Raw genomic sequence first — 24,147 nt, forward strand, 5'->3', positions numbered from 1 at the left:
CCATGTTAAAGTATTTTAAAAATTTTTTTAAAACTTGCCATACATAATAAATTAATCCTTAAGCACATACTGGATATCCCATCGTGTTCATTTCTTTGGGCTGCAATACCAAAGTAAGAAAATTGGTTGCTAAAATTAACAATGATTTATGTCCACACAGTAAATTTGGCAGAGTTCTGATGGATGTAGAGTATAATTGTCTTTTAGGTTTTTTTAAGTTTGGCATCCATTGTCCACCCTTGGCATTACTTGGTTAGTAAATATATCTTCAGTCTCTATATCTATTGTCACAAACCCAGCTTGTACTTCTGTGTTTCCCTGTTCTCATAAATACAACATTCATATATGGTTAAGTGCCTATCCTATTCTAATAGGCCCTCCTTTTATCATATTATTCTGCAGTGACCCATATTTTGAAATAAATGATATTCTGTATTATTGGAGGTGAAGGCAACAGCACATCTTTCGTGGTAGGACAAAATTGAACAGATAGCATCCATGTCTATTTGGATTCTCAGTACAATTTTTCTATATCTATGATGCCTAGATTCATAAAGTTTTTTGATAGGTCAACATTTCTAAAGGAAGACACACAATGCCATCTTATAATCTTCTGGGACATTTATTATGAAAGAAATCAAGGATGACAAATCGGGGCAGCAATTCTAAAAGCTGAAAATCATCTAGGCAGTGTCATTTTAATTTTGAAATAGTCAGTACTAAAAACATTTCAATCCATGCAGTTGGCACGAAATCATCAAAATCATAATCAATATCTCACCTTTAATTTTAATTGTACTTATAGAAGAAACTGATTCCTTCCTTTATTGAAGTATAGTTGATTTACAGTGTCAGTTAGTTTCAGGTGTATAGCACAGTAATTCAGCGATGTATATATTATATATATGTAGAATGAGTATATGTATAATCATATATTTGTTCTTTATTCATTCTTTTTTAGTTTCCTTTTCCTAAGAACTTGTTATAAAATATTGACTAGAGTTCCCTTGCTATAGAATAAGTCCTTGTTAGTTATCTATTACATATAGCAGGGTATCTATGTTAATCCCTAACTCCTGTTTTCCACCCCCATTCCTTCTCCCTTTTTTCACCATAAATTTGAGTTCTATCTATGCATCTATTTCTGAAATACTCATTTTAGCATGTAGCTTGAAAGAAAATGTCAACTATGTATTGCTTGTAATTGTTGACAGCTAAAACTCTACAAATTAAGCTGTCATAATTTTAGGAAATAGAAAATTTTATTCACCAAAATTCATGGAAACAGGGTTTCACTTCCTGAGATCAGCCAAACTAAGGGACAATCTTCAATCTCCAGAGGTTTGCACACAGCAGAGAGGCCAAGTGTTGAATCAAGGACAGTCGCAGAACACAAAGGAGAGTCCTCAGGCTCAGATGCTGATGAAAGAATCAGAGAGTGAGGGAAGGAAGCAGATGCTGAGTTATTTGTGTGCGTGCTCTCTCCTTAACTGCCTTTTCACTCTCCACTTAACACACTCCACTGTATGAAAGATGCCTGAAAATGAACAACTCCAATATGGAACTTTTTGTTGTGCCCCTCCCCCATTTCAGTTTATTTCACCGTGTAGTTCCTCAGATTCAAAACATAAGAATAATCCTTGAGTTTTTTCTTTCCACTGACCTTCACTTTCTATGTATGACCAATGTTTATCTGGTAGGTCCTACTTCTAAAATTAATACATATTTAAATTACATATATAATATAAATCTGTATGCTTGCTCAGTTGCTCAGTTGTGTTCTACTCTTTGCAACCCCATGGACTGTAACCCTCCAGGCTCCTCTGTCCATGGGATTTTCCAGGCAAGAATATTGGATTGAGTTGCCATGCCCTCTTTCAGGATTTCTTCCCCACCCCAGAATCAAACCTGGGTCTCCTGCGTCTCCTGTATCTCCTGCACTGGCAAGAGGATTCTTTACCACCGAGTCAGCTGGGATGCCTATATATGAATTTCGAGGATACAATAATGCTTTCTATAAGCACTAATTGTATAGTAGGTCTTCAGAACTTACATATAGACCATGACCAAAATTTTTACCTGCTGTCCCTGGCAATCACAAACACTTCTCCTCATGCTTCTATGTGCTTGATAATTTTAAATTTTATGAATAAATGAGATTGTGCAATATCAGTCTTTCTGTGTCTGGCTTATTTCAGTTAGCAAAATATCCTTTAGGTCTATCCATAATGTCTCAAGTGCAAATTGTCTCTTTTTTAGCTCTAAAAATAATAATATATATTTTGTGTGCATAACACATTTACTCTATTTACGTGTCAATCCACATTCAAACTGTTTCTAAGTCTTGGCTATTGTAAACAATGATGTGAAGAACATGAGAACGCACATCTAACCTGGACACTTTGATTTAAATTCCTTTTGATAATTATTCAGAAATGGGATAATTTAACTGGATGGTAGCTTTCTTTTTTAATTTGTTAGGTAACTTCATAATATCTTCCTTAGAGGTTGCAACAATTTATATATCTATAATATCTCAGAGCTCTCTTCTCTCATGTTTCAACCACATTTATTTTCTTTTCAACAGTCAAACTAGTAGGGAATCTTATAATATTAGCCTTCAGTTTTCCTCCTCCAGTGGTTTGTGGTGAGGCATAATTCTACGTTATTAAAACTCACACTATGTACTTATTATTACCTTCATTTTTGAAATATTTACATTTCTAAGAGTTTTTAAGAATAGATAAGAGAAAAGCAAAGGGGAAAGGAAAGATATACCCATTTGAATGCAGACTTCCAAACAATAGCAAGGAGAGATAAGAAAGCTTTCCTCAGTGATCAATGCAAAGAAATAGAGGAAAACAATAGAGTGGGAAAGATTAGAGATCTCTTCAAGAAAATTAGAGATACTAAGGGAATATTTCATGCAAAGATGGCCTCAATAAAGGACAGAAATGGTAGGGACCTAACAGAAGCAGAAGATGTTAGGAAGAGGTGGCAAGAATACACAGAAGAACTGTACAAAAAAGATCTTCATGACCCAGATAATCACGATGGTGTGATCACTCACCTAGAGCCAGACATCCTGGAATGTGAAGTCAGGTGGGCCTTAGGAAGCATCACTATGAACAAAGTTGGTGGAGGTGATGGAATTCCAGTTGAGCTATTCCAAATCCTGAAAGATGATGCTGTGAAAGTGCTGCACTCAATATGTCAGCAAATTTGAAAAACCAGGCAGTGGCCACAGGACTGGAAAAGGTCATTCCAATCCCAAAGAAAGGCAATGCCAAAGAATGCTCAAACTACCAGACAATCGCACTCATCTCACACGCTAGTAAAGTAATGCTCAAAATTCTCCAAGCCAGGCTTCAGCAATATGTGAACCGTGAACTTCCTGATGTTCAAGCCAGTTTTAGAAAAGGCAGAGGAACCAGAGATCAAATTGCCAACATCCGCTGGATCATGGAAAAAGCAAGAGAGTTCCAGAAAGACATCAATTTCTGCTTTATTGACTGTGCCAAAGCCTTTCACTGTGTGGATCACAGTAAACCGTGGGAAATTCTGAAAGAGATAGGAATACCAGACCACCTGACTTGCCCCTTGAGAAACCTGTATGCAGGTCAGGAAGCAACAGTTAGAACTGGACATGGAACAACAGACTGGTTCCAAATAGGAAAAGGAGTACGTCAAGGCTGTATATTGTCACCCTGCTTATTTAACTTCTATGCAGAGTACATCCTGAGAAATGCTGGGCTGAAAGAAGTACAAGCTGGAATCAAGATTGTCAGGAGAAATATCAGTAACCTCAGATATGCAGATGACACCACTCTTATGGCAAAAAGTGAAGAGGAACTCAAAAGCCTCTTGATGAAAGTGAAAGAGGAGAGTGAAAACCTGGCTTAAAGCTCAACATTTAGAAAACCAAGATCATGGCATCTGGTCCCATTACTTAATGGGAAAAAGATGGGGAAACAATGTCAGACTTTATTTTGGGGGGCTCAAAAATCACTGCAGATGGTGATTGCAGCCATAAAATTAAAAGACACTTGCTCCTTGGAAATAAAGTTATGACCAACCTGGATAGCATATTCAAAAGCAGAGACATTACTTTGCCAACAAAGGTCTGTCTAGTCAAGGCTATGGTTTTTCCTGTGGTCATGTATGGATGTGAGAGTTGGACTATGAAGAAAGCTGAGCCGAAGAATTGATGCTTTTGAACTGTGGTGTTGGAGAAGACTCTTGAGAGTCCCTTGGACTGCAAGGAGATCCAACCAGTCCATTCTAAAGGAGACCAGTCCTGGGTGTTCATTGGAAGGACTGATGCTAAAGCTGAAACTCCAATACATTGGTCACCTCATGTGAAGAGTTGACTCATTGGAAAAGACTCTGATGCTGGGAGGTATTGGGGGCAGGAGGAGAAGGGGACAACAGAGGATGAGATGGCTGGATGGCATCACAGACTCAATGGACATGAGTTTGAGTAAACTCCAGGAGTTCGTGATGGACAGGAGGCCTGGCGTGCTACAATTCATGGGATCACAAAGAGTCCGACACGACTGAGCGACTGAACTGAACTGAACTGAGTCAGTTACATGTTGTTCTTCATTGTCCTTTGCAATATTGTTTCTTTTAAGTAATTTGCACAGGAATATAATAAACTTATCCTTTTAGTTAATAAAGTCACAGATTTTGTCATATACTGAAGACCGTGGTTTCAATGAAGGACAAATGAAGGAGGATGAGCAGGAGGTAATGGAGGAAGAAAAACTAGAAGAGAGGAAGAAGACGGATAAGGACATTCCAGCAATAATATCATTACAAATACTCACTCACAGGTTGCTTTCTAATGTCATTAATTTAATGTCACACCAGTGATATAGCAGTAGCTCTTTGTTGATTTTTCCTTTGAAAATGAATGACCTTGACATTTTCAAACAGTATGTTGCTTGGTTAGTGTAGACAAAGTATCTGTGCTCTTAATTTGAAATATCAAGGCATCTTCTGATCCATCAATTTTCCATAATGACCCACTGTTCCTAGAGGATGAAACCATAATAACACAGATCTACTCCTTGTTTAGAGTCCACAATTCTAAGTTCCTACTTGTAATCTAATCCCCACATTTTCTATCATGTTGAAGGAGATAATCATGAGTGCAATAATGTTTGCATCTTGGTGCCCCAAACTAAAATATGGGTGTGTTAAGTTTAATTGTAAATTTTAAATATGAATATGAGCATATATCAATTATTATTACCAGGCAGTTTGTGTTTCTTCTTGTTGATTTTTTGGAGGGTCTCTGGAACATTAATTCTTTTACACTGTGAATATCTTAGATCTACTAGAATTGTGTCTAGGACCATTGCTTAAATGAATCAATGAAGAAAAAATGTGGAGGGAAGAAACTCAAGTGAGAAAGAATGAGAAAGAATAGAGAATGGAAGGAAGAAAATCACTTTAATATCCAAAATTGATGAAGCAAGACTTATTCTTAAAAATAAGGCTAACTTCCAGGGTTTCTGAACCCTATACATCTTTTCTCCCTTCAAAATATACCTACAAAATTAAATTTATTTTGCATTTGAGAAGCAGCCATGTATCTGCAAGACAAAAAAATCATAGAAAAGAGTAAAAAATATGGAACTTGAATATGACTTTAATTATTTAGTTGCCTTAATACATCATGCATAATGTCAAAGCACTGTCCAGAGAATAAAAATAATTTATAATGATATTCTTCACCTATAGCACAAATTTTTCCTACAAACACCAAAACTATGACCTACTAATAGGGTCACTTCAATCGATGAACAATGTCTTTATCAGTGTACTTACCTGGGTTCTTCAACTTCATAGTACAAAAAGAATAACCTGGAGACAGTGTGAAAATTGGATTCCTAGTGCACCTATAACATCCTGATTTGATATATCTGATGAGAGCTAATGAAGTTGAATTTCTAAGAATATTTCTGAAGATGATGATTCTGATGGTCTCCTATAATATACACTGAGTAATCATGAAATAAGACACAAAATTTATTTTAAATTTACATGTTTTTCTGATTTCCCATTCTGAGTATATTAAATTAGCCAACAGATAGCAAAAAGGTAAATTTTGTATTAATTTCCTGAGGGACCGAGGCAGACCTAAGTATTTTCTTCTACTTAGTATAATCATGTCAACTCATGACTTCCACTGAGAAGTCCCCTAAACATTCGAGGAAGTAAATTTAATTCTGAACATGTTCATCTAATCACTATGTGAAATATATACTACTGAGTTTCTCTGATCACATGGCTTTGAGAAAAAAGCATCATTTTATCAGGCAATACACAAAGGATTATCAGATTTTTCTAATAAATATTTAACATCTGATTGGAACATAATGTAATAAGATAAAAGAACAACTTAATAATTCGTAAGAAACATTTAAAATAAATGACTTGAATGTATTATGACAGCACAATATCTTAGAGAAATGTAAATTTTTCATTCAGTTCAGTTCATTTCAGTCACTCAGTCTTGTCCGACTCTTTGCGACCCCATGGAACACAACACACCAGGCCTCCTTGTCCTTCACCAACTTCTAGAGCTTGCTCAAACTCATGTCCATAGAGTCGATGATGCCATCCAACCATCTCATCCTCTGTCATCTTCTTCTCCTCATGCCCTCAATCTTTCCCAGCATTGGGGTCTTTTCAAATGAGTCAGCTCTTCGCATCAGGTGGCCAAACTATTGGAGTTTCAACTTCAACATCAATCCTTCCAATGAAAACTCAGGACTGATCTCCTTTAGGATGTACTGGATGGATCTCCTTGCAGTCCAAGGGACTCTCAAGAGTCTTCCCCAACACCACAGTTCAAAAGCATCAATTCTTTAGCGCTCAGCCTTCTTCACAGTCCAACTCTCACATCCATACATGACCACTGGAAAATTCATAGCCTTGACTAGATGGACCTTTGTTGGCAAAGTTATGTCTCTGCTTTTTAATATTCTGTCTAGGTTGGTCATAACTTTCCTTCCTAGTATTTTTGGCATAGATTTGCTCCATCTCAAAAATGCATTTGTTGAAATAATGTGAGTGGTTAGTGTTTTACAGAAATATTTTTACCATTTAATTTTGTTTCTAACTTGCTTTTCTCTATCATATTTTTTCCTTTATTATATTCATATGGCCTAGATTGATACTAGGATTAACTTTTGATGGATTCATTTGTTTCCTGGTCCTTCTGCTTCACAATCATCTATTGTAAAGTCACTCTATTAACTTTATTCTTAGTATCTGTGAAGACAGGTTTTGGGCATTATCTTATGTTATATGATATGATTTGACAACTGACATGATTTAGAATGACAAATGGAAAATTTCAAGTGTATTTAAATACAACAGTTCTCCAGTGAAGGGCATCCTCTCTTCAAGCTTCAGAATTTCAGCTTCTCTGACTCCTGAGTCTCATCTTGGGTGAAAGGTATGTTCATATATAATCTAATATGATGTCTTATTCTAACCTTTTGCTCAGTAGAATGAGTTGAAATACTTTATTAATTATATGTTATTTGTTGATAGCTTCTCATAAAGAAATAATTTTAAAGAAATGATAACCCTCTGTCAGGATCTAAAAGTGATTTCAGGATTCCAGTGCCTCTGAACTGACAGCAATTGTTGCACAAGGTGATTGAGGTGGAAAATGGAAGACAAGAGCTCCATCTTCTCTGTCTCTGATACATCTTAGAAGCCTATTTCTTCTTAACTAAATATATGATCTTTTTGTTATGTTTACCTTTAGCCTACAATGTAGCTTGTTTTACAGAAAAAGTATCTCAAATAGCATCAACTCTATTTTTGGAAACATAAGCATTCTTTTAAATTTAAGTAGTCTTTTTCAAGGTTACTTTTTTCCCATCACAGATCATTTCCAACCTTCCCATTGTTTTTTCATTATCAACATATATTCTGTTTTTCTGAACCTACACAAGCTTTATCATTGCATGTTTTAAGAAGCATTTTCTTAAAGTCCTTAGATTATTCTGTCTATCCATTTCTCAAGATCAGTTTCTGTCACTTCTTTCAATTATCTACATTCTATAAAATTCAAGGATAAACAGCACTAAAAATGCATCTTTTTTGTGTCATAACTTCACTGAATATTTAGTCTAATAGTAAATGATTGAAAAACTTGACCAAGAAATATATAATTTTTACAGTCTGTCTGATATTCGGGGCTTAAATAAATGAGACACAATCAGTAAACACAGGAAAATAGAAATATCATCAGTTACAAATTCTAATTTATATATGAGAGATTTATAGTTATTTATCCTGAATAGTTTCTTTCCTTAAAGATGTTGCTGTGATGTTCTATCAAACTGATGACTAAAAATTATTTTTAAATTTACTCATTATTCACCTTATATATAAAGAATTTTTTAAATTTAATGTTAATAATTTAGAAATAATCTACATTAATTCTTTTCAACAGCAACAGTACTGGGTTCATTGCAGATAAAAAGTTACAAAAACATATTAAAGTTTCCCAGTTAAGTTTAATTGGGTTCAATAAGGTTATTTGAAGATTAAATCATTTTATTAATTCAATTTCAAAATAACTAGAATTTTTTCCTAAAACATTTTTATTTGATTTTTCTCTCCCCAGCATCACTAATTTTCTAATACCAAGATTACATCATCTACAGTTTTCAAGCCAGAAACCTGACTCATTTTCACTAATTATGATTCAAAACCAATCCCTGTCATTGATTTTGAATGACAAGGGATTCATTCAAATCCTGTCATTCTACCTTCTAAATACATCTTAAATTCCACCTTACTTACGATCCATACCATCATTATGTAAGTTCCCTGTCATTTCACAGAAGTCTAAATGGTCAGCCTGTATCCTTTTTCTGTCCTTGTTACAGGATGAACTTTCTATTCTCATTCTCTTTCATTTTTTTTTTTTCCCTTTGGATAGGCCACAAAGACTTGTTTTTACTTACTCATTAACCCCATATAATGTAACACAAGTCTTACCTCTATTTTTTTTTCTTTTTAAAAAATTTTTGGCTGTGCTGGGTTTTCCTTGCTGCACCCTGGCATTCTATAGTTGTGGGGAGCAGGGCCTATTCTCTAGTACTGGAGTTGCTTCTCTTTGAAGTGGCTTCTCCTGTTGCAGAGCATGGGATCTAGGGCATAAGGTCAGTAGCTGTGGCTAATGGGCTTATTTGCCCTGCAGTTTGTGGAATTCTCCTGGACCAGGGGTCAAGCCCATTACCCCTGAATTGGCAGGCAGATTCTAAACCACTGGACCATGGGGGAAGTCCAAGTCTTACCATTTTATTTTCTTCAATATCTCCATTTTCTAGGTCTAAGACTAATATCTCACTTGCTGTGTGTTTACAGTGCTTTAGTATTTAACATCACAGTACTTCTTTTTGCTTATCACGATGCCTACTTGTCTCTACATTCCATGATGTCAGGCAATATGATTCAATTGTCTTTGCATTTCTACTCAGTTTCACAAGACTGTGGAGCATAGTTTGATCAATAAATGTTTGATTTTTTAATGCAGCAGTGGATGGGTTACTGATTTTTCACATATGCTTTCACAGGACTCTACCAAATATGAAGATCTTTTTCTTTGCCTTTATTATGGCTCTCATGGTTGCCATGATTGTAAGTATTGATATACCAGGAAATTTTGAACTTAAGCTCTTAGGAAGTATCCTAAAAGTATTTCCTATTTCTTGTGTTCTGACCTATATGTGCATTTACCTGAACATGACTTTAAAATTTTTTTAATGTTTTATAGGAACATTTTCCTTGAATTAAGCTTCATAAATTCATGAGGAATCATAATATATCTTGAAAAGACATGCATGTGTGTAACACACACAGAATTAAAGTATAATTAGTATAATGTGAAAATAACATTTTTTAAAGATCTCATAATATGGGACTAGAGAGCTGGTAAAAGGCACTTAAATATTAAAAGCTGTAGCTCTGACAAACGCCATGAATTCTCAGCTGGTACTGTCATTTACTTCCACATGTTATTAGGTAAAATTTCACTTCTCTAAATTGCTTTCCACTTCCTCCCTCTTCCTCCTTCTTCTTCCTCCTCTTCCTTCTCTTCCTCCTTCTACCATTGTCTTCCTCCTTTTTCTATTTTCCTTAAATTTGTTACTCTGTTAAAAGTAATTGTCCCTTTCACTTCATATTCATTATGTCCAGTTACTGAGAAATTACACAAGAAGTTACAATACCACAATATATTGAACAAATTCTAGTAGGGGTTTCAAAAACAAATTGGTTATGATATCACTGTAAATCATGTTATTTTCTGTAAAATGATAGTTGTGGAAAAATAAAACTTTTAGAAAAACAGAGGAAAATATAATATCAGACTCTACCAGCATGCTCATATTTGAATATTAGTGGCTTTTGAGTTACTTAAACATATCCACATAAAAAATGTTTTTCTTGAGCAAAAACAAAAATAAACTATTTAAATTCACTGTCCTATTCAAAGCAATAGATTTTTCTCAATTTCACACTCAAAAGAAATTCAAACCACAGTGAATTATTTGAATATAGCAAATTAACATGGTAGCAAACTATTATTCACTCATTTTAAAGATGTAAGTAAACAACAACCAAAGTATAAACAAACAACAATCAAAACAGCAAAAAAAAAATACAGGTTGCCTCCATCAGTCATCTAAGACTTTGCCTCCATTTTGTTTAATTGTGGCAGCTAAGTGCATTTTTGCAGTCAATCTAGAATTGTAAAATTAAAATATGTTAACTACTTTACCCCATAACAAATTAAAAGTTTAAAAATAAATATGCCAACTATTTTTTTCTTTTCTTTTTTCCCCCAGAAAGCTGATTCATCTGAAGAGGTAAGACACTTTCATTCACTGCAAAAGGTGATAATTAAACATGTATTAAAATTTTAATTTGTTCTTTATTTTTCCAGGAACACCGGCTTAGATTTAACCCTGTAAGTATTCCCCTAAGAAAATGGTATAGCATAAACATATTTTATTCCCTAGTATTAATTCTAAAAGGAAGACCCACATTCATCTCTGAAATATATTTATACAGTGAATGACTGCAGTCCTTGTTTATGCATTTGTTATTTATTTATTTATACATTTATTTCTTGATAATACCCTGAGGAAAGTCCTGAATTCCTTAATATTAGTAGCATTTAGATGGAAACTCATAATGCCAACCTAATGTAGCCAATCACTTTCTTAAAACTAAGATAGGTTTGTCTGATGAATAATTTGACTTTGCCTAAAGAATCATATTCTTTTGAGCATAATATGTACTTAGTGGAGCATAGAGGCTATAATGGTAGCTTTCACACTTGATCTTAGCCAAAAGGCCGAGAAGCGATTTAATGGTAGCTTTCAAATTTCTGATTCTTATAGTGGGTGATAAAGTCATAAGGTAAAGTTAAATTAACCATATGATGAGAGAGATCATTTTATTCATTTAACATTTTGCTCCATGAAAATGTATCCCTGATTTCTCACACTTTTTAGACATATCTTATCAATGTTATAGGTCTCAAAAATGTATACTAACTTAACAAGTAGATGATCTTAAAATGACATCAAATAAAAGGGTTCAGAAGGTTGGATGAAGGATATTTGGATTAACAGAAGTGAATATTACAGAATTAGGGGTTAGAGGCAGTAAGCTCATTATAATACAACAGTGATCAGCAACAATTCCAGTAATTTGAAATTAGTTAATGCCTACTCCCTAGAAGGGTGACCAAATCAGTTTACAGCTAATATCATAAAAAAGATTTCAAATCATTTTTGGGAGGTCCGCCATAATCAATGGCTCTGGGTATGATAAAACAATAGAATCATCAAAAAACAGCAAAAAAAAAAGCCTATATTATTTTGCTATTTTTTAAATATTTTTCTTACACAAAAAGTAAAACTCTAACTAAAAGTTTGAAAAATAATCCAACAGATGATATAGAAGGACCTACCACATTTATGATGTAAGTTGTTAATAGATATTATTATGAATTATTTGCCCTACATTATCTTAACTCTATGCAATTTTCTCCTCCTTTTTGATGTATGCAGAGATTTTATTACCCAAACCAGCAAGGTGGATATATTCCTAGTTATCCAGCATATCCATATCCATATCCATATCCAGTCCAGTAGTAGCTGCTCAGTAATCACCGGACATGAACACAAAGGTAAGACAAGTCTAGTGGCATTTCATATTCTTCAGCATTATGAAGGGTGACAATTAAAACAAGAAAAGTCAAGAGTAAGTCATAAAAACAAAACCAGCCCCAGTTTAAGAAGTGCAGCCTGGTGTAGCTCTCTTAAACTGTGCTGATTTATCTGTGCTGTGCTTAGTCACTCAGTCATGTTTGACTCTTTGCAACCCCATTGACTCCTCTGTCCATGGCCCACCAGGCTCCCTGTCCATGGGGATTCTCCAGGCAAGAATACTGGAGTGAGTTGCCATGCCCTCCTCCAGAGGATCTTCCCTACCCAGGGATCGAACCCAGGTCTCCCGCATTGCAGGTGGATTTTTTTACCGTCAGAGCCACCAGGGGAGCCCAATTGTTTATCCAAATGTTCCAAAGAAAACATCTGTCCTGTGGCTCAAAGACTGAGCACTGGGAATGGGGACACCTGGGTTTGTATTCCTGGTCCCCAAAATCATATGAAATATCCTTAATCTTTTCTAAACTTCACTTTTGCATCAGACTCAATAGTATCATAGTAATAATTACCTCATAAAACTAGTGAGCCTTTTAAAAGATGATATGCAAAATTCCTTGAACAGAATTTTATATAACTGTGACTACAGGTTGATCTGCCACTAAATCTGCATCAACATATTGTTTAAAATTTTTTCCTTCTCAATGTAAACTTTGGAACAACTGCAAAGGCACCAGATTGGAGCTTATTAGCAATTCATTCTATTAATTAATGGGAGAAGGCAATGGCAACCCACTCCAGTACTCTTGCCTGGAGAATCCCATGGATGGAGGATCCTGGTAGGCTGCAGTCCATGGGGTCGCAAAGAGTTGGACACAACTGAGCGACTTCACTTTCACTTTTCTCTTTCATGCACTGGAGAAGGAAATGGCAACCCACTCCAGTGTTCTTGCCTGGAGAATCCCAGGGACGGGGGAGCCTGGTGGGCTGCCGTCTATGGGGTCACATAGAGTTGGACATGACTGAAGCGACTTAGCAGCAGCAGCAGCAGCAGCAGTGCCATTAATAACAGAACAAACAATCTGAACTTGTCCTCCCAGGTATAAAGCAATCACTGAAGATTTTTGATCAAGGAAAGATATACTATTAACAAAAATTTCATTTGACAGAAAAAACATGGATAAAATATGGACTCTGTTTATAAGTGGAGGGGCAGGGGACTAAAATTGGTTGGGAAAAGAAAGACTTGAAAGAAATATGATAAAGAAGCCTTAAGAAATGGCAATCAGATTTCATGATGCATTGAATGGATGACCAAACCAGGAAAGGAGAAAAAAAGAAATGGAAGAAAGTGCTCAGGATTTGATTAGCAAATAAATATTCTCAGGAAATATGACTTTCAGTAAGGACACATGATGCTAATATTATTTGTTGGTTTCTTGGTTGTTGCTGTTTCCTCCAAGGAATTTTGCTTTATGAATTTGGTCTGTTAATGTAGGAGATGCTAAAGGAGATACTTTAGTTATGTTCAATTTGAACAAGAATAGCATTCACATTGAAAGTCCAAGAGGACTAAAATTCAAACTGACACAGTTTTTCTTATGTGAGAAGTGCAGGGGAAAAAAAATGATAGAATTCATTCTCTAAATTTATCAGCAGTCGTTTGATATTTCTTAAATCCATGAAGTATCAGGAAAAATGAAAGTGAAAGTGAAAATGAGACTTGACATGGAAATATAGGAGTTCTTTTAACTTTTGGATGAGAACAATTGAAAATTATGTTCCTCTGTTACTGTTTTAGGAAAGGATCCAAACGAGATTTGCATTCATTCATTCAACAGATACTTTTAGACCACCCATAGGCATTCACTGAGATAGCCACTGGGGATATAAAAAACATTAAGCCAGAGTCCCTGCACTCGACAGCTTCAGTCCAGTTGCTCAGTCATGTCAGACTCTTTGCGACCCCATGGACTGCAGCACGCAAGACCCCCCTGTCCATCACCAACTCCTAGAGTTTACTCAAAATCATGCCCATTGAGTCAGTGATGCCATCCAACCATCACATTCTCTGTCATCCCCTTCTCCTCCTATCTTCAATCTTTCCCAGCATCAGGGTCTTTTCAAATGAGTCAGCTCTTCACATCAGGTGGCCAAATATTGGAGTTTCAGTTTCAACATTAGTCCTTCCAGTGAACACACAGGACTGATTTCCTTTAGGATGGACTGGTTGGGTCTCCCTGCAGTCCAAGGGACTCTCAAGAGTCTTCTCCAACACCACAGTTCAAAAGCATCAATTCTTCAGTGCTCAGCTTTCTTTATAGTTCAACTCTCACATCTGTACATGACTACTGGAAAAACCATAGCATTGACCAGATGGACCTTTGTTGGCAAAGTAATGTCTCTGCTATTCAGTATATTGTCTAGTTTTGTTATAATTTTCCTTCCAAGGAGTAAGTGTCTTTTTATTTCATGGCTGCAATCACCATCTGCAGTGATTTTGGAGCCCAGAAAAATAAAGTCTGCCAATATTTCCACTGTTTCTCCATCTATTTGCCATGAAGTGATGGGCCCGGATGCTATGATCTTTGTTTTCTGAATGTTGAGCTTTAAACCAACTTTTTCAGTCTCCTCTTTCACTTTCAAGAGGCTCTTTAGTTCTTCTTCACTTTCTGCCATAAGGTTGATGTCATCTGCATATCTGAGGTTATTGATATTTCTCTCAGCAATCTTTATTCCAGCTTGTGCTTCATCCAGCCCAGATCTGTTTAATATGGCCATAAATAGAAATAATCATCAGCTAAAATATCATGCAATAAAGGAGTGATAAGGAATGGATGGCTTATGAAGGCACATTATATATGGGGAGTTTGGCAAGTTGAGAGGGAGTATAGACAGAAAATAAAGTTCATTGAGAAACTATCAAAATAATTGTGAGAAGTAAGAGCTTGAACTAAGAAAGAGTTGTAGTGACAGCAGTGATTTAATTTAAAGTCCAATTATAGAACCATTTTGGAATGATTTTACTAAATCTTTTATATAAAAATGAATTTACATAGGCAACATTTTGGGTCAAGAATCATTAATCAAGTCAAATCAAGACAAATCCAAAATTAGATAAGGAGAGACTTAATTCAGAATAAACCACTGCTATATAGAGAATGCACAAATCACAAAACTCTGCAAGGATTTCAAAAGCAATCAGAAAAGTTTTCCCTTTATAGGGTAAAAAAAGATTAAGCAGAGAGTAGCAGAGACTTTAAAGGAAAGTTGGTCTAGAAGAGTAAAATGTCTTTTATTTATTTATTTTTAATTTTATTTTATTTTTAAACTTTACAATATTGTATTAGTTTTGCCAAATATCGAAATGAATCTGCCACAGAAATACCTGTGTTCCCCATCCTGAACCCTCCTCCCTCCTCCCACCCCATACCCTCCCTCTGGGTCGTCCCAGTGCACCAGCCCCAAGCATCCATATCGTGCATCGAACTTGGACTGGCAACTCGTTTCATACATGATATTATACATGTTTCAATGCCATTCTCCCAAATCTTCCCACCCTCTCCCTCTCCCACAGAGTCCATAAGACTGATCTATACATCAGTGTCTCTTTTGCTGTCTCATACACAGGGTTATTGTTACCATCTTTCTAAATTCCATATATATGCGTTAGTATACTGTATTGGTGTTTTTCCTTCTGGCTTACTTCACTCTGTATAATAGGCTCCAGTTTCATCCATCTCATTAGAACTGATTCAAATGTATTCTTTTTAATGGCTGAGTAATACTCTATTGTGTATATGTACCACAGCTTTCTTATCCATTATCTGCTGATGGACATCTAGGTTGCTTCCATGTCCTGGCTATTATAAACAGTGCTGCGATGAACATTGGGGTACATGTGTCTCTTTCCCTTCTGGTTTCCTCAGTGTGTATGCCCAGCAGTGGGATTGCTGGATCATAAGGCAGTTCTATCTCCAGGTTTTTAAGGAATCTCCACACTGTTCTCCATAGTGGCTGTACTAGTTTGCATTCCCACCAACAGTGTAAGAGGGTTCCCTTTTCTCCACACCCTCTCCAGCATTTATTGCTTGTAGACTTATGGATTGCAGCCATTCTGACTGGTGTGAAATGGTACCTCATAGTGGTTTTGATTTGCATTTCTCTGATAATGAGTGATGTTGAGCATCTTTTCATGTGTTTGTTAGCCATCTGTATGTCTTCTTTGGAGAAATGTCTATTTAGTTCTTTGGCCCATTTTTTGATTGGGTCATTTATTTTTCTGGAGTTGAGCTGTAGGAGTTGCTTGTATATTTTTGAGATTAGTTGTTTGTCAGTTGCTTCATTTGCTATTATTTTCTCCCATTCTGAAGGCTGTCTTTTCACCTTGCTAATAGTTACCTTTGTTGTGCAGAAGCTTTTAAGGTTAATTAGGTCCCATTTGTTTATTTTTGCTTTTATTTCCAATATTCTGGGAGGTGGGTCATAGAGGATCCTGCTGTGATGTATGTCGGAGAGTGTTTTGCCTATGTTCTCCTCTAGGAGTTTTATAGTTTCTGGTCTTACGTTTAGATCTTTAATCCATTTTGAGTTTATTTTTGTGTATGGTGTTAGAAAGTGGTCTAGTTTCATTCTTTTACATGTGGTTGACCAGTTTTCCCAGCACCACTTGTTAAAGAGATTGTCTTTAATCCATTGTATATTCTTGCTTCCTTTGTCAAAGATAAGGTGTCCATATGTGTGTGGATTTATCTCTGGGCTTTCTATTTTGTTCCATTGATCAATATTTCTGACTTTGTGCCAGTACCATACTGTCTTGATAACTGTGGCTTTGTAATAGAGCCTGAAGTCAGGTAGGTTGATTCCTCCAGTTCCATTCTTCTTTCTCAAGATAGCTTTGGCTATTCGAGGTTTTTTGTATTTCCATACAAATTGTGAAATTATTTGTTCTAGCTCTGTGAAGAATACTGTTGGTAGCCTGATAGGGATTGCATTGAATCTATAAATTGCTTTGGGTAGTATACTCATTTTCACTATATTGATTCTTCCAATCCATGAACATGGTATATTTCTCCATCTGTTAGTGTTCTCTTTGATTTCTTTCACCAGTGTTTTATAGTTTTCTATATATAGGTCTTTAGTTTCTTTAGGTAGATATATTCCTAAGTATTTTATTCTTTCCGTTGCAATGGTGAATGGAATTGTTTCCTTAATTTCTCTTTCTGTTTTCTCATTATTAGTGTATAGCAATGCAAGGGATTTCTGTGTGTTGATTTTATATCCTGCAACTTTACTATAGTCATTGATTAGCTCTAGTAAATTTCTGGCGGAATCTTTAGGGTTTTCTATGTAGAGGATCATGTCATCTGCAAATAGTGAGAGTTTTACTTCTTCTTTTCCAATTTGGATTCCTTTTATTTCTTTTTCTGCTCTGATTGCTGTGGCCAAAACTTCCAAGACTATGTTGAATAGTAATGGTGAAAGTGGGCACCCTTGTCTTGTTCCTGACTTTAGAGGGAATGCTTTCAATTTTTCACCATTGAGGATAATGTTTGCTGTGGGTTTGTCATATATAGCTTTTATTGTGTTGAGGTATGTCCCTTCTATTCCTGCTTTCTGGAGAGTTTTTATCATAAATGGGTGTTGAATTTTGTCAAAGGCTTTCTCTGCATCTATTGAGATAATCATATGGTTTTTATTTTTCAATTTGTTAATGTGGTGTATTACAGTGATTGATTTGTGGATATTGAAGAATCCTTGCATCCCTGGGATAAAGCCCACTTGGTCATGGGGTATGATCTTTTTAATGTGTTGTTGGATTCTGATTGCTAGAATTTTGTTAAGGATTTTTGCATCTATGTTCATCAGTGATATTGGCCTGTAGTTTTCTTTTTTTGTGGGATCTTTGTCAGGTTTTGGTATTAGGGTGATGGTGGCCTCATAGAATGAGTTTGGAAGTTTACTTTCCTCTGCAATTTTCTGGAAGAGTTTGAGCAGGATAGGTGTTAGCTCTTCTCTAAATTTTTGGTAGAATTCAGCTGTGAAGCCGTCTGGACCTGGGCTTTTGTTTGCTGGAAGATTCTTTATTACAGTTTCAATTTCCGAGCTTGTGATGGGTCTGTTAAGATTTTCTATTCCTTCCTGGCCCAGTTTTGGAAAGTTGTACTTTTCTAATGTCTTTTAGAGTTTGACAGAAAAAAGTGTCTACTGTGGTCAGCCGAATCTCAGAATAAGCTGTTAAGGGAGCACATTCAGCTTTTTAGTGCTTGTCCAAGCCTAAGAGCAAGCAGAGGTCAAGGCACCAAGGGAGGAGGGAAGTCTGACTAATATATGGAGGACACAAAGCATTTGTTAACAAATGGGCCATTGTGAACCCTTGGTCAGACATAAAGGAATGTATATGGATATAAGTTGAAAACAAGTAAGAATAATGTTATTAGCCATGATTTCATCTGTAGTTCAAAGTTAATAAAAAGAATTTTTCTCTTTATCTACAGGTTTGGTGAGAAAAGGTATTTGCTTTGTACTCAGGAAGGTTCTTCCTGCCCTCTTGCTGTATCCATATTCTGGCTTTCAAAGAAAGAAAACAAAAAAGAAGATGCAATCAAGTAGTGTTACATGCAAAACACACTCCTGAGATCATATTAATATTTCTGAACTGTAGTCGTGATATTCTCTGAACTAACTGTGTTCTACTTTGTTCTCTATGTTAAAGTATTTCAAAAATTTTTAAAAAATTACCATAGTAATAAATTGATCTATCAAGCAAATACTGGATATTCCATTTTATTTATTTCCTTGGGCTGTAATAACAAAGTAACAAAGTTGGTGGCTAAAATTACAATAATTTTATGTCTTCCTAGTATATTTGACAGAGTTCTGATGGATGTAAAGTATAACTGTCTTTGTGGTTTTTTCTAATTCTGACATTTATTATCCACCCTTGGCATTTCCTAGTTTATAAATGTATAACTTCAATCTGTTTTCACAAATTCAACTTCTACTGCTGGGTTTCTATCTTATGACAACAACATTCATGTTTGCTTAAGTGCCCAGTTCAGTTCAGTCACTCAGTCATGTCCGACTCTTTGCAACCCCATGAACTGCAGCATGCCAGGTCTCCCTGTCCATCACCAACTCCCACAGGTTGTTCAAACTCCTGTCCATTGAGTCAGTGATGACATCCAACCATCTCATCCTCTGTTGTCCTCTTCTCCTCCCACCTTTAATCTTTCCAAGAATCAGGGCCTTTTCCAATGAGTCAGTTCTTCACATCAGGTGGCCAAAGTTTGGAGTTTCAGCTTCAGCATCAGTCCTTCCAGTGAATATTCAAGACTGATTTCCTTTACAATTGACTGGTTTGATCTCCTTGCAGTGTTATTTTAATTTTGAAATATTCTGCACTAAAAAAATTTCAATCCATGCTGTTGACATGATGTCATTTAAATAGAAACCAGTATCTTGCCTTTCACTTTAATTGTACTTATCAAGAAACTGATTCCTTCTTTTATTGAAGTATAATTGATTTACAAGGTCTAGTTAGTTTCAGGTGTACAGCACAGTGATTCAGTATTATGTATACATATTGAATGAATATATGTATAGTCATATATTCATTCTTTATTAATTCTTTTTCAGATTCTCTTTCCAAACAGCTTATTATAAAATATTGTAGCATTCCCTGTGCTATAGAGTAAATCCTTATTGTTTGTCTGTTACATATAGTAGTGTATCTATGTTAATCCCAACTTCCTGATTTTCACCCCCTTCCTTTTTCCTCACCATAAGTTTGTGTTCTATCTGTGCATCTATTTCTGAAATACTCATTTTAGCATGCAGCTTACTCTACAAATTAAGCTGTGTCATAATTTTAGGTGATAGTAAGTTTCATTCATTAAAATACATGAAAACAAGGTTACACTTTCTGAGAAGGCAGCCAAACTAAGGGACAATCTTCAATTTCCAGAGGTTTGCACAGAGGAGAGAGGCCTAGTGTTGGATCAAAGGCATTCACAGAACACAAAAGTAGAGTCCTCAGGCTCAGATGTTGATGAAAGAATCAGAGAGTAAGGGAAGGAAGTAGATACTGAGTTATTTGTGTGTGTTCTCCCTCCTTAACTGCCTTTTCACTCTCCACTTACATACTCTACTGTGTGAAAGATGTCTGAAAATCCTGAACAACTCCAATACAGAACTTTTTGTTGTGCCCCTCCCCCATTTCAGTTCATTTCACTGTGTAGTTGTTCAGATTCAATGCATAAGAAAATCCTTGAGTTTGTTTCCACTGATCTTCACTTTTTATGTATGACCAATATATATCTCCCCAGAAAGCCATTTTGCTTTTTTGGATTTCTTTTCCATGAGGATGGTCTTGATCCCTGTCTCCTGTACAATGTCACGAACCTCTGTCCATAGTTCATCAGGCACTCTGTCTATCAGATCTAGTCCCTTAAATCTATTTCTCACTTCCACTGTATAATCATAAGGGATTTGATTTAGGTCATACCTGAATGGTCTAGTGGTTTTCCCTACTTTCTTCAATTTCAGTCTGAATTTGGAAGTAAGGAGTTCATGATCTGAGCCACAGTCACCTCCCAGTCTTGTTTTTGCTGATTGTATAGAACTTCTCCATCTTTGGCTGCAAAGAATATAATCAATCTGATTTCGGTGTTGACCATCTGGTGATGTCCATGTGCAGAGTCTTCTCTTGTGTTGGAAGACGGTGTTTGCTATGACCAGTGCATTCTTTTGGTAAAACTCTATTAGCTTTCGCCCTGCTTCATTCCATATTCCAAGACCAAATTTGCCTGTTACCCCAGGTGTTTCTTGACTTCCTACTTTTGCATTCCAGTCCCCTATAAAGAAAAGGACATCTTCTTTGGGTGTTAGTTCTAAAAGGTCTTGTAGGTCTTCATAGAACCATTCAATTTCAGCTTTTTCAGTGTTACTGGTTGGGGCATAGGCTTGGATTACTGTGATATTGAATGATTTGCCTTGGAAACGAGCAGAGATCATTCTGTCATTTTTGAGATTGCATCCAAGTAGTCCATTTCGGACTCTTTTGTTGACCATGATGGCTACTCCATTTCTTCTAAGGGATAGCTGTGAAAAGAAGAGAAGTGAAAAGCAAAGGAGAAAAGGAAAGATATAAACATCTGAATGTGGAGTTCCAAAGAATAGCAAGGAGAGATAAGAAAGCTTTCCTCAGTGATCAATGCAAAGAAATAGAGAAAAACAATAGAATGGGAAAGACTAGAGATCTCTTCAAGAAAATTAGAGATACCAAGGGAACATTTCATGCAAAGATAGCCTCAATAAAGGACAAAAATGGTAGGGACCTAACAGAAGCAGAAGATATTAAGAAGAGGTGGTGAGAATACACAGAAGAACTGTACAAAAAAGATCTTCATGACCCAGATAATCACGACGGTGTGATCACTCACCTAGAGCCAGACATCCTGGAATGTAAAGTCAGGTGGGCCTTAGGAAGCATCACTATGAACAAAGCTAATGGAGGTGATGGAATTCCAGTTGAGCTATTTCAAATCCTGAAAGATGATGCTGTGAAAGTGCCGCACTCTATATGCCAGCAAATTTGGAAAAGTCAGCAGTGGCCATAGGGCTGGAAAAGGTCAGTTTTCATTCCAATCCCAAAGAAAGGCAATGCCAAAGAATGCTCAAACTATCGTACAATTGCACTCATCTCACACACAAGTAAAGTAATGCTCAAAGTTCTCCAAGCCAGGCTTCAGCAGTAAGTGAACCATGAACTTCCAGTTGTTGAAGCTGGTTTTAGAAAAGGCAGAGGAGTCAGAGATCAAATTGCCAACATCTGCTGGATCATCAAAAAAGCAAGAGAGTTCCAGAAAAAACATCTATTTCTGCTTTATTAACTATGTCAAAGCCTTTGACTGTGTGGATCACAATAAACTGTGGGAAATTCTGAAAGACAGGATTACCAGACCACCTGACCCACCTCTTGAGAAACCTGTATGCAGGTCAGGAAGCAACAGTTAGAACTGGACATGGAAGAACAGACTTTTTCGAAATAGAATACGGAGTACGTCAAGGCTGAATATTGTCACCCTGCTTATTTAACTTCTATGCAGAGTACATCATGAGAAACGCTGGAAGAAGCACAAGCTGCAATCAAGATTGCTGGGAGAAATATCAATAATCTCAGTTATGCAGATGACACCACCCTCATGGCAGAAAGTGAAGAGGAACTAAAAAGCCTATTGATGAAAGTGAGAGTGAAAAAGCTGGCTTAAAGCTCAACATTCAGAAAACAAAGATCATGGCATCTGGTCCCATCACTTCATGGGAAATAGATGGGCAAACAGTGGAAACAGTGGCTGACTTTATTTTTGGGGGCTCCAAAATCACTGCAGATGGTGACTGCTGCCATGAAATTAAAAGACGCTTACTCCTTGGAAGGAAAGTTATGACCAACCTAGATAGCATATTCAAAAGCAGAGACATTACTTTGCCAACAAAGGGCTGTCTAGTTAAGGCTATGGTTTTTCCAGTGGTCATGTATGGATGTGAGAGTTGGACTGTGAAGAAAGCTGAGCGCTGAAGAATTGATACTTTTGAACTGTGGTGTTGAAGAAGACTCTTGAGAGTCCCTTGGACTGCAAGGAGATCCAACCAGTCCATTCTAAAGAAGATTGGTCCTGGGTGTTCATTGGAAGGACTGATGCTGAAGCTGAAACTCCAGTACATTGGCCACCTCATGTGAAGAGTTGAATCATTGGAAAAGACCCTGGTGCTGGGAGGGATTGGGGGAAGAAGGGGACGACAGAGGATAACATGGCTGGATGGCATCACCAACTCGATGGACATGAGTTTGAGTAAACTCCGGAAGTTGATGATGGACAGGGAGGCCTGGCGCACTGTGATTCATGGGGTTGCAAAGAGTTGGGTATGACTGAGCAACTGAACTGAACTGAATATATATCTGATAAGTTCTACCTCTAACATTAATATATATTTAAATTATATACACAAATTTTTGTGGTTGCTTAGTTGTGTCCTACTCTTTGCAACTCCATGGACTGTAACCCACCAGGCTATGTCCATGGGATTTTCCAGGCAAGAATATTGAAATAAGTTGACATGCCCTCCTCCAGGTTTTCTTCTCAACCCAGGTCTCAAACCTGCATCTCCTGTGTCTCCTGCATCTCATGCACTGGCAAGAGAATTCTTTACCACCGAGTTACCTGGGATGCCTATATATGAATTTAGATGAAACATACAGTACTGCTATCTATAGACTCTATCTATAGTAGGTCTTCAGAATCTATTTATCATTCATGGCTAAAACTTTGTACCTTCTGTCCCTGGCAAACACAGCCACAGTTCTATTCATGCCTCTCTAACTGTGATGAATTTAAATTTTACCAATAAATGAGATTCTACAATATCAGTCTTTCCATGTCTGACTTATTTCAGTTAGCGCAGTATCCTTTAGGTCTATCCATAATGTCTCAAATGGCTAATTGTCTCTTTTTTAGTGCTGCTTGTTCTTAGCGGCTCAGTCATGCCCAACTCTTTGTGAACCCATGGATTATAGCTCACCAGGCTCCTCTGTCCATGGGGATTCTCCAAGCAAGAATACTTGAGTAGGTTGCAATGCCCACCTCCAGGGGATCTTTCCAACCCAGGGATTAAACCCAGGTCTCCTGCATTACAAGCAGATTCTTTACCAGCTGAGCTGCCAGGGAAGCCCTTTTTAATTCTAAATATAATAATATATATTTTAATAACATCTATAAAAATAGATATATTTATTTTAAATATAATAATGTCTATTTCATGTGCATAATACATTTTCTCTCTCCATTCATGTGTCAATCCACATTCAAATTGTTTCTACATCTTGGCTATCGTAAACAATGATGTGAAGAACATGAAAGGACACATCTAACTTGGA

At 36.4% G+C, this 24,147-nt stretch overlaps 1 protein-coding gene across 1 annotated transcript; it reads left to right on the forward strand.

Annotated features, from left to right (window-relative positions):
• The first annotated feature begins 9,624 nt into the window (after positions 1 to 9,624).
• Positions 9,625 to 18,975, forward strand: STATH (statherin). Its single transcript, NM_174752.3, is given in 5 exon segments — positions 9,625 to 9,675; positions 10,884 to 10,904; positions 10,982 to 11,005; positions 12,117 to 12,235; positions 18,710 to 18,975. Coding segments are annotated over 4 exon segments (180 nt in total). The 3' UTR covers positions 12,201 to 12,235; positions 18,710 to 18,975.
• The last annotated feature ends 5,172 nt before the right edge of the window (positions 18,976 to 24,147 follow it).

This window comes from Bos taurus, chromosome 6 (assembly GCF_002263795.3).
Source record: "Bos taurus isolate L1 Dominette 01449 registration number 42190680 breed Hereford chromosome 6, ARS-UCD2.0, whole genome shotgun sequence".
Lineage (NCBI taxonomy): Eukaryota > Metazoa > Chordata > Mammalia > Artiodactyla > Bovidae > Bos > Bos taurus.